The 16,495-nt window shown below is 37.9% G+C and overlaps 1 protein-coding gene across 1 annotated transcript in view; it reads right to left on the bottom strand.

Moving 5' to 3' along the window:
- BICC1 (BicC family RNA binding protein 1) overlaps nt 1–16,495 on the bottom strand; it is a 92,354-nt gene that overhangs the window by 31,622 nt on the left and 44,237 nt on the right. The window contains exon 3 of the mRNA XM_069864348.1: nt 14,258–14,327. Coding sequence (XP_069720449.1) covers nt 14,258–14,327 — 70 coding nt within the window. The remainder of the gene's footprint in view (nt 1–14,257; nt 14,328–16,495) is intronic.

Below are 16,495 nucleotides of genomic sequence, written 5' to 3'. Positions count from 1 at the left end.
ATTCATGTTCAGAATGCCCAGAATTAAGTGAAAATTATCCAGAAACATCATATAAGCTTTAAGTAAAGTAGATTACCTGTACAACATATTATTTTTGGAGAAATAAACTACTGATGATTGGAATTCGGACCCAGTGACAGAAGAAATGAAGTTGAAAAGACTTCTCAAAGCATAAACAAAGAGCTAAGGACAAGGAAGAGATAACAGAACATATGACAATTTAAACAGAAAAGTGACTGGATTTGAGGGAGGAAGGGGAAGGCCAAGGTGGAGAAGAAGAAAACCTGAAAAGAAGAAATGAGAATGAATTAATTGCAATCACCCAGAGACTCCATTTCAGTTACACAATTTCAGTTTCTTACCACCATAATTAGCTTAAATTCTGGTTTTTAATTTTTTAGAAAAGGGTCATTAAGGTCATTTTATAAATGCATTCAGACACCAAAAACATGCCATGCTGCAATTCAGATACTTCTTGCGCAGCTGTTCTTCACCCTTTAGCCTAAGGAGCCATCCAAGGCAATACCTCAGCAGGACACAAAGTCTGTCCTGTCTTATTTTTTCAGCATGGAACCAATTAACTCACGGTTCATTATTTAATTCACTGTTGCCATTGTATCTCAAAGCACAAACAGAACCACAATGCCTGGGAAAGAAAAGAAATTAAGCAAAGGAAAAAAACCCTATAAGATCAACTTAAGAGAGGATTTAAAAAAACAACTCAACGTTCCTATTGAAAACAACACCCTTTTATCTTCACTGCACAGACTTATAGTCAAGGTTACAATTTTAACGCATAAGCTTCGAGGTAATTTTAGTTTCTTACATACTTGCAAAAAAATTATAGTGACTGTGTTTTGCTAAATAAAGAGCATCATAACATCTGACTCATGAGGCTAAATGCATGCCTCAGGCTCAATCTTCTTTGCAAATTCTCCCACATCTAAACACAAGGACACTTATTTTGCATCTTCTTGCTTCCCGATTACTGCCGTGCCTTTTAACATCTTATTGCTCTAACTGACTGCATTCCACGGAGAGTACTGGTTTTTATAAAGCCACTGGAAAGTATTAATTTTGTGGCTGGAACAGGAGGATGCAGCTAGTCTTAAGCCATGACTATTATGCTAGATACACCTGAGTGAACAAGACAGACAGAACTTGACAACCAGTATGAAATGTTATCAGAAAGATGGAAAAGAAAATTTCTCAAATACAAATTTGTCATGATCTTTCAGTGAAAAATGAAATTAACTGATGTATTAGTTTTTCATTTTTAGCCATTAGTAGATACATTGCAGTGTGCTCCACACTGTGCTTACATGTAAACCAAAGATTGATAGTTTCCTAATCTGTGATCCCCATCCTTCTATTTTACTCAATTTTGGGGAACACAAAAAGCAATTTATTGGAATCACTGCTGACATTTGTATCACAGATATTCAAAAGACAATTAATTTTCTAGAGGTGAGTTTTGTTATTGGTCTAATATTGGAGAAAGACAGATGGACAGAAGAGATGCACAGAAAATTCATCTGAGAATAGGGATGATTTCTTGATTTAAAAGGCAACACAAGACGTCTTTCAGGGGTGTTGTTAAGTATATCACAAAGAAATTACTCTTGGAGACCAAGAAAGTGACTAAGTGTTGTTCAATGCTACAAACCCTTCCCTGAAAAGAAAAGCACGAGCTAGGTTAGTGGGCTTCAGGAGATGAAAGTTTTCCCAGATCAGCTGCAAATTGCCTGTCACTCTAGAGAAAACCAGTCAATATCAAGTAATTCAAGTAATATCAAGTAATTAAAGTAATTTGATTACAATGATAAAAGTTTAAATTACTATATTCCAGAGCTTGAAATTTCAGTTTTTACACCAGTTATTACCAAGCACTCTCACTAGATGTCAAGCCCCTTGATAATTCCCTTTGTATGACAACTGTGTTTGCATTTTGGCTCTCCTTTTTCTGCCGAATCAAATTCCTGCTCTTCACAGCAAGTACAACAAGCCCTAGTCAAACCCAGAAAAGCCCAAAACTTCGTTCCTACTCTTCTTGCACCGTTGGAATCACTCTGCTATAAAGTACCACGTCCACCTGCTGGCTCCCTTGCTACTTAGAATTTGCGTCCTTAAATCATTCAGAAATGTGACCATAAATGTGTCTTTCTCTGAGCCGACACAAATTCACAAAACTCTCTGATCTGTCACCTACCCTGCACACAAAGAGGGGAGAACTAATTGTTCTGGCTGTTTTCTGAAATGGTAGCAATCTGGAAGCTCATTTAAATAAGTCCAGTAAATGAAGTATTTACTGCCAGCTGCCAGCACAAGGGATGCTGTGGATCTGTGTGTGTCTTAACTGTTCAGATCAAAGAGAATCATCATGATATCCTGCGGCCTAGTTTCGAACGGTCTGGGACAGTCTTCTGTTATTTACTTATTACAAAACAGGGAGGAGTCATCTATGCTTGGATCAGCTCCTCCAGGAACAAAAGAAATACACAGACTTGTGATCTAAGCACAACGGTTCTTTAATTTTTAAAGTACACAATTATAGGATTTGGGGGATTTTTTTTTCAGAATGAGTAACTGTTGGCTGTTTCTCAATTACAGAGAAAGTTAACAAAAAGCAGATGCAGCTCATAATACAGTGACTGCAATAGATGCTGTAGTTAATCTGGCGTTCCAAACAATAAACACAATGTCAGCAAGAGACTTGCTTTAAATTTTTAAGTCAACTATGTATTGAACACCTTAGAAACACATTACAGAAAATATTTACCATTTGCAAAGTTGTGTTAATATAAGTAATAGTTTAAAAATGGCAACAGGTAGTCTGAGGTACATTAGGAAGCTTAGAAGCAAATATTTGGAGAACTATCAAAAGTACAAAGACTCTTTCCTCAATATATTCATAAGCCAAATACAATAAAACATAGACAACGGCTGAATGTTTTCAGTTTTGTATTTCAGCCTGAGGAAGGATGCCTGAGGAGGCTATTTTGTATGCACGCACACATTTCTGATTGCAGAATATGCAAGTACTGTCAATCTTGGCAAATTACAGAAAAACTTAACACGATAGTAAAGTATATGAAAATTGGACCTTTAGGTAGAGAATATGCCTACTTAAAATAAGGGTGGAGTTGTTCTTTCTACAGTAAAAAAATAAAATAAAATTACAGCCCCTTTCCAGCATCTCCTATAAATCCATCATGTCCCATGAATTTAAACCAGAAAAACACACAGCAACAGCTGTGGACAAGCAACATAAGACAGCTGAAAACTGTCCCCACAGTTTAGCTGTCTAAACATATGTGGGATAACCCACATTTTCCATTAAGTGTAAAAGAGTCAAAGTCAAATTCTAGCTAACAAGCAGAGTAAAAAAATTAAAACCTGATAATTCAATCAAGAATAAATTTATGCTATATTCAAAAAGTTAACTTCAACTGATTTTACTGCGAAAAACTCCAAACAAAATTAAATAAATAATTTTTGTAAATACTTTTTTTGTTTACCATATGCTGCCATGCCAGTTTAGTTCTTGAATGTCAATGCTAGGCATAGGATTATGTCAATATCTTAATTAGCAGCTTTACATAGCTCATTGTCTAGATAAATTTTAGCCTGCCCATGCCAAAAAAGAAAGAGCTGTATCATTAGGGTGATGAGGCTGCACACAGCAGCCTTGGTTCAAAAGACACAACTTATCTAGCTAACCTGCCATCCACTAGGGAACTGGCTGAGATAGCACAATATTCACCACTTGGTTTCTAATATCTAGGCACTGCTAATAGCATAATAGTGGTTGTGAAATAATCCAACTACACATGGTTATGGCTGTGGCAGGAGAGGGAAACGGGAACTTAAGAAAAGCCAAAATATTCTGCAGAGGTCGTATTGCGAGGAATGCCCCCTCCAGCATCAATTCTCAGCGCAGTTGTGCACTCACATCTCTTCTCAGTCCGCAGATGAGAACACAACAGCAAATGACACCAGTTGCATGCACAGATTTAGGAACCTAAATTTAGGCACTGAAATACAAGCTAGCATGAGTACATTTTCAGCTGCTGCTGAAGCCAGTGATGACTGTGCTTCAAGTTTTATTTACTAAAATTACAAAAGATGAACAAGAAGAAAATATGCGAAAAAAATCCTTGTCATGTATTTGAGACAAGGGAAGAAGAAAAGTTAATAGCCAAGAACATCCTACTTTGTGGCAGTATTTAATATATCAGAGCACTGTTGATAGTTATTTAATCTGTCCTGATAAATCTTCACTAGTAGGGACCCTGAAGCATATGCAACTTAATACAATAATTAGCTGCCCTACAACAGAAATGTTTGGTTTTAATCCCATCTTAAGCTGACACTGATAAGAATCACCTTTTTCCTATTCCCACACAGCCTTCATTGTTATTTTCGTCACATACAACACAGGTTGGTTGGTTTTGTTTTTTTTTAATTCTACCCAATTCTTGTTTCCAAAGTATCTCCTTTGCTTTCCCCTGCATGAAGATTGTCACTGGTAACTGGTATGATTTCACTGGTAAAACCTCAGCAGTACTAAGTTACACAAAATAAATATTTGTTTTATTCACAAACAATGAGCCTGAATATATGTCCCAGTTTGGCTTATTCTGGGATATAGCATCACACTCCAGTGCCTGTTCAGTCTGTGGTACATGATGACATTCAGACCCCTTTCTTCAACACTGTGTGCCTCAGCTTTCCTCTCCAAGCAGCCTGAGTTACCCGTATAGAGATGTTACTAATTTTGCATCATTTCTCCTATTTGTTTTGAGTATTAATCATCTTCTCTGTCAGTTAGATGACAGTTACGTATTTTATGTATTTATACTATCCCATCAATTAATGAGCAATGAAAACACTGCCTCCTATGGGACAGTATATCAGAACATCTAACAAAGAAAGATGCTAAATCATTTTAGGAATGGGAAGTCACTGGAATTCCTTAGGTTTCAGGAAAATTTCCTTCAAGCAGAAAAGAAAACAACAAATACTACACGCAAACAGTCACATTCGGTGTTTTTTTCCCCTCCCAGAAAGTGTATACTCATTAGGAAAGTTTGGATTTCTATGAAGTGATCAAACATATATCAATAAGCAAGTCAATTCATGTTTCTAATTCTCCACATAACTGTACCTATAGGCAGAAAAGCTAACATGAGCTTAACTTCTGCCTGCACTCCATTAAAACAGAAACAGGAGATGAGAAATATACATGGGAATGTATAGCTTAGCATAACTCTACAAATTTATTGCTAAAAATCTTGGTGGGAAATGTTCGACATCTAAATATTTTGAGCAAGTTCCACAAAACAGCTTGCATTTTCTTGAATTCCAGTGTTTTCTCAGCTTACTTTCTTGGCCATCACTCTCCTCCAGTATTGTGAAACCAAGCAGTTTACATTATTCGACATTGCACTAGACACAAATCCAATAAGTTGGATGATAGCTGCACTCAAATTTAATCCTTTTTATTGCTGCCTTGTTTTATTTGCACACATTCTAATTCTGTTCTGTGATTTTTAGAGGAAAGTGCCAATATTCTCAACTCTCATGGATTAAAGTTTAATGTTTTGTTTTCCCAGTATTTTAAATCATACATATGTTTTGGTGCAAGACAAGACATCTGTTAAATGTTTAACAAACTGAAATTTCAGTCATCCAAACTGCATCTTTATGGACATAGCACAAAGATATTAGAGATGAGAACAGTGACATGTTACATACAATATGTAATCACTGGTGTAGGACAGTAATGAAAGTCTGCATCAGTACAGCCGTGTTTACCAGCTTTTCCCCAGGATATTCATCAAGTATGAACTTCAGAATTGTGTCTAATCTCATTTCCAAGACTAGAATATGTTTTGGAAGTCCATACTAGACACCTACAAACACTATATTTCTTCTCTCAACTTCTTGGTAGATACATTTTCACCTGGTCCTTGCCCCATATGTTCCTCTTTGACTCCCATCATATTTATATGACTTTTGCATTTACTCTTCATTATTTTGATCTTTCAAAAGCCTCGCTTCCTCAAAACTCCCACTCTAACCTCACTTTTCCTGTCATTCATTTGCTGAATCACATCTACCTCTTTGCAACTGTCTTTAGTCTCTTCATCAGTCTCATTTCCCCTCTGCATCTCTCTGTTCCCCAGATCCACTTCATTCCCAACTTTTTCCTATTCCCACAGCTTTCCTCCTATTAATAAGAGATGATTCGCCTTTTCCTTTCATAGGAGATGGTACAGGGAGTATGTTTCCAACAGTCCTCAGTGCCCAGACTTAGTTGAAAACACTGCCAGATGGTATCAGCCTCGCTAGTTAAACTAAACCACTTCAGCAGCTTCAGTTGCTGCCACACAGTCAAAACTACAGCCTATCAGAGTTCTTGAGGAGTATTTACCATAAAATAACAATTATTTTCTAACTGCTAAAAACTGGGGGCGGGTGGTAGGTGGGGTGGAAATCACACTATTTATGCCCCAGATTTTGTTTTCTTTAGATATAAACTTGCTTTACAGGAAATGTTAGACTTGCCAAATAATTGAAGAAGAAATTACTAGCAGTGTTTATACAAAGTTAAGTTTGTACAGATGAAAAGCTTAAAATTCTGAAAACCAGACTATAATTACTTTTCAGATATTACCTCCTACTGCTACTCCAGAAAAATCAAATGATTCAAATAGTAGTCTCCATAGGAAGTCATTACAGAGACTTTTTTTATCAATGACGGTTTTTCTATGCTTGCATTTGGTCTTTGGCACGGCTCAGTCTATATTTAGAATTTATGCTATAAAGAACATTTGAAACCAAAACAAAATAATCAGAATTTCATTTATAATACAAACATTTGCCAAGACAGGAGGATATTCACTTACGTTGTAAGTCCAGACAGTTTATTGGAGTTGCCTACGTTTGAAGAAGGAAATGCAGTAGCCAGCCCTACCTGCAAGTGCTACTATCAGCAGGAAAGCCAGGAGAATCAGGTGAGGCACTGGCTCTCTTCGGGGAAGAATGATCTTTGGATGGCAGTTACAGAAATACAGTGGTAACAAACTGGAAAGACTACAGAAACACTTTATTTGCTACAGAACATCAAACATTAGGTATTATTCTTTCAGCATATAACAATGCAGTGTTCTCCCCAGCAATGCCAGTGGGCATATGATTTGTTTTTATTATTATTTTTTAACTGTGACAAGATCCTGAAGCAGATTTCTGTGAAGCATGGTTTTAAAAGCTGTTTTGGGGTTCTGGCCTCCTCCTCTGAAGCCAATTTGTTCCAAATAAAAATTAATATTTGAACCATATCAGCACATCATTACTATTTACTATTTCCCAGATTATGCAGCATATCTGACTGAAATTTTATTACATGAAGCAACTACAGATAAAAGATACAATCACTTAACCCCCCTTGAAATCTAATTGTCAGTTCAAGAGACATTACAGGGCATCTTTTATCTCCTGATGTGACAATATGCAGAAATTGTTGTGTTGTGAAATTAACGTGTTACCAATATATGAGAATAATGTAAAAATAACTCTACTTATACACAGTTATCAGCTGGATAATTGATAACAAGATGAATCTTTTTTCTTGTTTTTAGTGAGGTCAAGCAAAGGCTGCAAAGGAATTTTGGTCCACGCATAAAGAGCTGACACAGAATACCCAAACCAACAGTTCCTGTTGTCATGGGCACCAACAAGGAAAAGGCATTTAAATGCCAACATTTTTAAGAAAACCTTTACTGGACTGGTATAAAGTCAGACCTACAACTTTATACCTTGGTAACCAAAATTAAATCACTTTTAAGAAAATTACTGCTGACAAAAGAGTACAAGGCCTCAATAAACCAGGGGGCCTGAATGCCCTCTTCATCGGCGTGTTAGGAACCAGGGCATGCCAGGCTTGAGGGCTGAGCTGCCTAGCAGGTAGCTAGGGAGGTAGAGGAACAGACCTTAAGCACGCAGTAAGGAAAGAGAGGTAAGACCACAAAATTGTGCTCTTTAGCAGCTGTGAAAACAGTTCTGTCTCTCCCGATTTCATTTCTAGCAAAAGTAATTACTAGTCTTGAATTTAGGAATACTTGGAAAGCTCACAACTGAGTGTAGCTTTGTTATTCATAACATACAGAATGAGGCTGTCCTAAAAGTATAGCTATCAAAAACTACTGTGACTACTGCTATTGTACGAAGTTGTCTCAAACTGATGTACTAGGATCTTATTTCCACTTAGAGATGGGAAAGACACGTGGATTAACTTCAAAACCTCATCTTATAGAACTTTTTTGCTGGCCTACATGTAACCAGGTGGAAACGTCCTCTCCTGAGGGAACAGGTCCCTACAGCACAGTCATCAAACCATCACCCCCACCCAACCCTGCCCGGCTGGTTAGTGACAGGGGACTATTTCCCTTGCCCTGTAAAGGTGGTGACCCACACGAACAAGGGAAAGCACCCAACAGCATTGCGAGAGCACAAAATAATCCTCACATCAGCAGCAGTAAACAGACCTGCTGGCTGGGTTTCAGCTGGCATACAGTACATTATCTGCTTTGTAATAAGCATCATGACATCAGACAATTTCAACTCATATTTACATTCATCTGCACTGAAGCCAACACTAAGACAACAGACATTAACACTTGATCACGAACAAATAAAAAAGTTACCTTTGTGTTTAAGCATATCTAAGCAATTCAAAGGCTTAGGTACTCTTTTCTGCATCGTTTCACATCCCTAGTTAAATATGACAAAACAGGCTGGTTTGTTCAGAAATGGACATCACTTCATATGTTTTCAGTTCCTTTCACAGTTAGGGTACAGCCTTGTTGGACAGTTGGCACAGTTTTGAAAAGCATCTTAGTGAATTAAAAGCTGTTCATCAGAAACAGTCATATACCACTGCAGATCTCCAAGGGCCCAATTAACTTATTCTTTGCCCTCCTCCTCACCCCCATTATTTTCCTAAGTAAAATTTAAGGTTCTAAGCCAATTAAGTTTCTATTCATAGCACTGAGTTTAAGGTAAGAAAATTACTGCTTGATAATATGGCATGTTTACCCTCTTCCATTCTATTTGTTCTGGGGCTGTTTGTTTGGGGTTTTTTTTGTGAGACTAGCAGAAGCTACAATTATTTTAAATTGAAAGAGCACACGGAGATAAAAGCAGGTCAAGAACAAAAAATTTGACCACAACTATGAAAAAATTACTATTACAGTACTTGTTTCATTAACTAGTCTGAAGTATTTGGTAATCCTGTAATGCCATGTGACCTTAGGTTGGGTTGACTTAGTATTTAAGACTGACATGCAAAATAAAACTCAGTGCATTACTGCATTTACAGAAACACAAACTATGAAATACTTTTACAGTAACGTAGAGCAGTCTTAAGCTTACAGGCTGATAAAGACAGATACATACTGGCAAGCATAAAAGCAATGCCAGCACATTAAAGTTTTGTTTCATATTATTTACAACATCATCTTTATGTTATCTCAGAAGTTATGTTTGGTTACGAATGAGACTGTAATTTTAGAAGTGAATGAAATTATAGGAGGATTTTTAGAACTTATACATGAAGACTTAACACAACTTACATGGGCATATTCTTTAAAAATGCACTTTTATATTCGAAGAACTAAGATGATACCAAGTGTAATTAAGAAATTCTGCCTTGTAAGAAAGTGTTTCTATCCAACTTAAACCATCTCTGTAATTATCAACCTTTAGTTAAAGAAGAAAACCACACCCACACGCTGATGTAGTAGCTCCAGTTTATATGTAGATGTCTCCTGCCCTGAGATTTAAGTCTCAATTTGCCAAGCAGATCATAGAATCACAGAATAACCAGGTTGGAAGAGACCCACCGGATCACCGAGTCCAACCATTCCTATCAAACACTAAACCATGTCCCTCAGCACCTCATCCACCCGTCCCTTAAACCCCTCCAGGGAAGGTGAATTAACCCTCTCCCTGGGCAGCCTGTTTCAGTGCCCAATGATGCTTTCTGTGAAAATATTTTTCCTAATGTCCAGCCTGAACCCCCCCGGTGGAGCTTGAGGCCATTCCCTCTTGTCCTGTCCCCTGTCACTTGGGAGAAGAGCCCAGCTCCCTCCTCTCTACAACCTCCTTTCAGGGAGTTGTAGAGAGCAATGAGGTCTCCCCTCAGCCTCCTCTTCTCCAGGCTAAACACGCCCAGCTCTCTCAGCCGTTCCTCATAAGGCCTGTTCTCCAGCCCCCTCACCAGCTTTGTTGCTCTTCTCTGGACTCGCTCCAGAGCCTCAACATCCTTCTTGTGGTGAGGGGCCCAGAACTGAACACAGGATTCGAGGAGCGGTCTCACCAGTGCCGAGTACAGAGGGAGAAGAACCTCCCTGGACCTGCTGGTCATGCCGTTTCTGATCCAAGCCAAGATGCCATTGGCCTTCTTGGCCACCTGGGCCACTGCTGGCTCATGTTCAGTCGCTGTCAACCAACACCCCCAGGTCCCTCTCCTCCAGGCAGCTTTCTAGACAGACTTCTCCTAGTCTGTAGCTGCACAGGGTTGTTGTGCCCCATGTCAGGACCCGGCACTTGGCCTTGTTAAACCTCATGCCATTGGACTCAGCCCAGTGGTCCAGCCTGTTCAGATCCCTTTGCAGAGCCTCCCGACCCTCCAGCAGATCGACACTTCCACCCAGCTTATTGTCATCTGCAAACTTGCTAAGGGTGCACTCAATGCCTTCATCCAGGTCATTGATAAAGACATTGAACAGGGCTGGACCCAGCACTGAGCCCTGGGGACCCCACTTGTCACTGGCCTCCAGCTGGATTTCACACCATTTCCCACCACTCTCTGGGCCCTCCAGCCAACCAGTTTTCCACCCAGGAGAGTGTGCGCCTGTCCAGGCCAGAGGTGACAGTTTCTGAAGACAGTATATAACAAATGCCAACAGTTTGATCTTTACTTCTTTGGACTACAGATGATCTGAAGCCTCCAGAACACAAGATTTTGGTATGGTCTGAAGGCTTCAGCACCCATGCAAAGCAGATTCAAGCATGCCAGTGCCAATTGTTCCATTACTACTGGACAGGACTCAGTCATTACTGAAGTACTTCAACTGTTTCACGTCCCTCTCTGAAACCTTACTATTATGGGACCTCTGTCCACCTGAACAAATGGATTGTGTAAAGATACTACTGAAAGATTTATATCTGTTTGTGTGTTTTCTGAACATGTATTTCAGAACACTTTAACCTTCATCACCCTTCATCACAAGAGCAAGACTGCAGCATCTGGTGTTCATTAAAGCCAGGAAATTCCTATTTTGTTCTTTATGAAATTGTTGAAAATTGATAACTGATTTTTTTTTTAATTCTAGCCTTTGCAAAGAGCTATTTTAGCAATTTCATACTACATGATGTATTTTAAATAGCAGATATTAAAAATTTTTCACATGCTAAATCCAGACACTAGCTTCTTGCAATTAAAAAAAATTCAGAAACTATTAATCAAGTTTGAGTTAATGAATTATCATGATACTCTCTATACAGTATTTTGCAATCACCAATTTCAAAGTTGTAATCCGTTTAACACAGAAAAGAAACAATTTGGCAGCTTACAGGTCATCTACTCTGAATGCTTCAGCTTCACCACAATATTTTTTTTCCCACAAAATCATAGAAAGATTCTGGGTCTTGTACAGAATTTAACCTTCAGATCCTTGCTGAACCTTATCACCCATGCCTTGTCTGCAAATTTCAATACCTATTTGTTGTAATTAGAAGAAAAAATATGTACTGTGCTCACTGATTTAGTACCAATGATCTCGAATTAAAAGCTAACGACAGCAGTGAGAACACTACTTTAAGTGCTAAATGTTTCATTATAGGCTGAAAATCATGACTAACAGCACAGCTAGAGATGTCTTCCTAGTGATTGTTTTTTCCCCAGTGCCTTGGGAGGAAAGCTGTGAATGACTGAAGGCCACAATATACATCAACACAATGAGAAGCTACTGAAACTTTAGGCAAATTATATTGGAGAGTTATTTGAAAATTCTGATATGACTTGATTATGACAGGGCACAGTGTATGGCTGGAGTACAAATTTGTCCATCTATAACTTCTTCTCCTTCACTGAACAACTGCTTATCAGGCTCTCTGTTCCCAGCCAAGCGGACAGGGAAAGATAGAGTGTTCTGAGTTCAAGCCCCTGGAAAGCTGGCCAGTTATTTGCTGCAGACTCTAGTCTCCACCACAAAACATTATTAAGTGAAGTTAGAGTATGTTAAACACTTAGAATATTTTCCCTATATAAACAGCTGCTGTAGCTGCATATTGAAAGTGACCAAATTGCAAACAGTTGATAGGAAACTTCAACAGAATATATAAACTACACTATTTCACAAGAAATAGGAACCACTAGGTTAAGGGGTCTTTGCACTTGTTTTTCTGCTTTCTTAAGTGTACATATATACACGTAACTTGCCAAAGCAAAGCTAGCCAGAGAGTCAAAGTCTTCACTCTAGAGCCACCCTGTAGTCCACAGCCATTTGAAACATTATTTTAATAATATATATTATTGCTAAAACGCCTAGTTTGCAGCCCGGCACTACCTAAAGTTTCTTTTTGGTATAAAGACTTTCCAGGATAATCATTCCCACTGCAGATGCAAGCATTATGCCCAGCTGTATTATGTGTGCCCTCTCCTCAATTTTTAGTTTTATTATCAGCTCATAACTTTTAGCTCCTTTATTTCCCCTGGCATTCAAATCCATTCCCTATAGTGACAGGGAATCACCACAAATCTAACATTATCTTCTCATTGAGATCACTAATAAAGAGGTTAAATAATCTTCATATAAAGGTGCATCTCTAAGTACCAATCCAGAATCCCAGCAGATACCTCTTCCCCTCTTTTCCTGGCCTTTCATCCGCACCTTTCATCTTCAGCACTATCCTCATTTAATTTTGAAAGAAAACAAGTGCAGGCACTGCTTTATTTCTTTTTTACCCTCAAAAGAAAAACAAATTCTCCTGCCTCAGTTTCCTGAGGAGTTTTAGCGGTGTATCAAGTCATAGCACCTCAGGCAGAAAGTACAAAGAACAACATGGGTAAGCACAGGTTTGCCCAGGGACCTTGTCACTCTCACATTACTATAAACACTAGTTCCACATATGTATATATACAGACACATGACACCTGCGTTTTTTCCAGTCTGAATTCCTTCCCTGCTTTTCCCCTTTCAAGAGAGACACTTTTTCCATGCAAGTGAGCGGAAAAAAAAAATTAGATCAATTTGTCCTTCAATACCATGTGGGAAAGTACCCAAGACTGACTCTCACCTTACATCATAGAAGTGTTACTAATCCTACACCTTTCATAAAGGGATTATTTTTCTTCCCATGAGGCCTCCTTCATTTACAAAGGTCATTAGCCAACATCTCCACCTATACATTTTAAATATAATGCACAGGGAAATTATTTGAACTCCACTGTCTTGATTTTTTTATCAGCCTGAACAGAAATCCATGCAATCTTGGAAATCACTCCCAACTTTATTTTTTATGCAGAAGAAGAATTAAGTATTACTTTCATTCGGTCACAGCTATGATTCTTCAAGAACAAAACTAGAAGGCTTCTTTCAAAAAGATGTTCCAGATTGTACACTCGGTTCACGTTAATGGGTTGTACTTTCCACAGAAACAATTTATGACACATAATATTGGCCATTCCTAAGAAACAGCTCTACTCAGGTTTCTTAAAGAAATCAAAAAAGCATGCAGACTGTCTCTGTCAGAGACCAATATATACTCATTGTGTTCAGCTGGGCTTGACCAAAACACATCTCTGCATGCCACAGAAACAAACAAAATCCCTTATAAAACACCCTCTCATCTACAACATAGCCAGAAAAACAAACTGGTTTTGGCTGCTGTAAAATAAAGAAACCTTCAGATTAGACACAGAACTATACACAAGAAAACTCACATTAAAGACATTAAGTACAACAGTATTAATAAAGTACTTGCAAAAGTGCAAGCTACTTAAAATGAGTTTGTACATCAAATGTGCAACGCTGAGATAACTTCGACAAGATATTCTTATAAAAGCAGCAGACTGAAATAAAAATATTTCAGGTGTCCAGTACTGATATGGTGACTACAGACAGATCTGTTCTTTGCTTTTTCTACTCTCACAACTTACCTCACTCCATAAAATGAAAAAAACAAATACCTTTTTTCGATTTTGCTCCAATCTTCAACTTCGACGGCCAAGCAATCTGTGTATTTGTTTCTTCCATAATCTGTTAAAAAGAAAACTTTTATGAAAAACTATGTTTTTATTGTTCTAATACAAAGGCAAAAGTTCACTTTTTGAAAATATTACGTTTACCATTTCTAAATCTGTTCAGTAGTATTACTTATAAATAGCACAAACCATCAATTAGTTTTCTGGTTTTCTTGATAAGAATTTTTGTCTGGTGGTAGGTAGAGCAGAGTTCTGATCGTTTTGAAGACTAGAAAAGAGCAAACCAAGATGCTCAACAGTTCCCTTGAAGTTCAAGTGACCACTACTTGCTACACCATGCTTTAGGGCCATCTCAAAGGGAATTTGAAAACTTTACCATTTGATAAAAATATTTTTAGTTATCTTAAAATGGCTTCTAAATGAAGGTTATCAAATTCAAATCAAGTCCTTTTAAGTCTCCATAAGTTGATACATCTGTTTGCCTTCAGAGGTTTGGGGTATTTTTGCCTTATGTTTATCTGAAAGCAACTTGTACTTGCAGGGTTATCCAGACTTCAAAAATTTTACTCCTTGGTTTAGCAGCTCAAAGAAGAAACTTGTCAGCATTTGCACACACACACACTCTTATATTTTGAAATCCGTGTAGTCATATGGCTCAATATAGATTCTTATTCTGTTGCCACCTTTTTGTTTTACTAAGTCCACTAGCATATTATACTGAAATTTAATGCTGACACAGACTTACAGTGCACCACTAACACATTTAGTATTAAAACACAGGAGAGGAACGGAATGACACTGAAGTCTTCACATAAATGAATTGCAATTCAGTTCTAAGAAATGCTGGTCACGTCTACTGAGACTAAAAGGACTGTTCTTCATATTGAGACCTCATCAGCAAGTACGACGAGATCATGCCTCTCATTACACTTGAGAGATGAGACTATCTGATCATAGTGAGTAAGGAGAGAATATCTCATCATCACGAATACCTGAAGAAGCAAGAAAGATCTGTCCATATTAGTCCACGACAACATGGTTGTAGAATACCATGAAAATGCATCTATTAAATATCACGCTAGGCTGCATCAGACAAGACATTGAGAGATGTTGATTATAGAAAGCCCTGATGAATTTTCACCTGGAATAACTTGTACTATTCTCCTAAAACATCGACAAGATTTTGTACAGCAAAAAGCAAAAGGGTCCTCACTCCTTTGAAAACCACAGTAGCTTATTATAAAAGTGATGAAGAGCAATCAGTTTGCTCAGTTTGACTAAGAGGTCCTAGAATCACAGAACAAGTTTGGAAGAAATGGACCTCTGGACACCATTTAAGTCCAACCTGATGCTCTAGTCCAAAGTTAGGTCAGGTTGTTCAGAGGCCTTGCCCATCAAGCTCTCATTACCTCAAAGAAAGAAGATTCCACAGCCTCTCTGCATACTTATTCCAGTACATAACCAACTTTAGTGAGCATTTTTTTCTCATATCTGGTTGATTTTTCCTTTGCTCAAACTTTGGGCACTGTTACCTGTGCACTCCTAGGAGGAGCTTGAAAGAATATTTGATTTCCTTAAAGAGGCAGAAAAGGAGAAACCTTTAAAAAAAAAAAGCAAAAAGAATATTTGTCCAATTTCCTCAGAAGGACTAAGAAAAAAAAAAAATTGAGCTCTTTTGATTGCTGATACAATAAACAGAAAGTGGACATCAACAAAAAAAAAATCAGCTCACCAAAATAGAGGGGGGGAGGAGGGATAACTAAGCAGAGTACTACATTTTAGAACTTGTAGTCATCTGCAAACAAAAAAAAAATAAATTTCAAAATAATTAGAAAAGCCACTTCCAAAAAGAATGTGAATGTATTAACAAAACAGCTCCAAACCAGTAAGTTTTCTGTAACAGCAGAATTCAGAACTAAGACAGACTTCTCTAACAGTTCTTAATTCTTATCTTCGACATCCAAATCCCGAGCACACCACAACAACTTCCAGATCAGAACACCATGTGGAAAAACTGAAAGTGTCAACCACACTTCAGTACACTAGTTTTTTTGGTTTCAGCAACTATTGGATAATAAGTTACAGCTGAAATAAGACATTTCCAGGAAAGTGAAATTCTATCAGCAACATACAGATACTTTTCATAATTTTCCAATCCAGACGAAGAAAAAAATAAAATAAAAAAAGTATTTCAAGGAATTCAGTTGTGCCTGAGAGAGCACT

This window comes from Phaenicophaeus curvirostris, chromosome 9 (genome assembly GCF_032191515.1).
Source record: "Phaenicophaeus curvirostris isolate KB17595 chromosome 9, BPBGC_Pcur_1.0, whole genome shotgun sequence".
NCBI classification, from domain to species: Eukaryota; Metazoa; Chordata; class Aves; order Cuculiformes; family Cuculidae; genus Phaenicophaeus; species Phaenicophaeus curvirostris.
The sequence above is the reverse complement of the archived record's forward strand: the minus strand, read 5'-3'. Positions and strand labels throughout refer to the sequence as shown.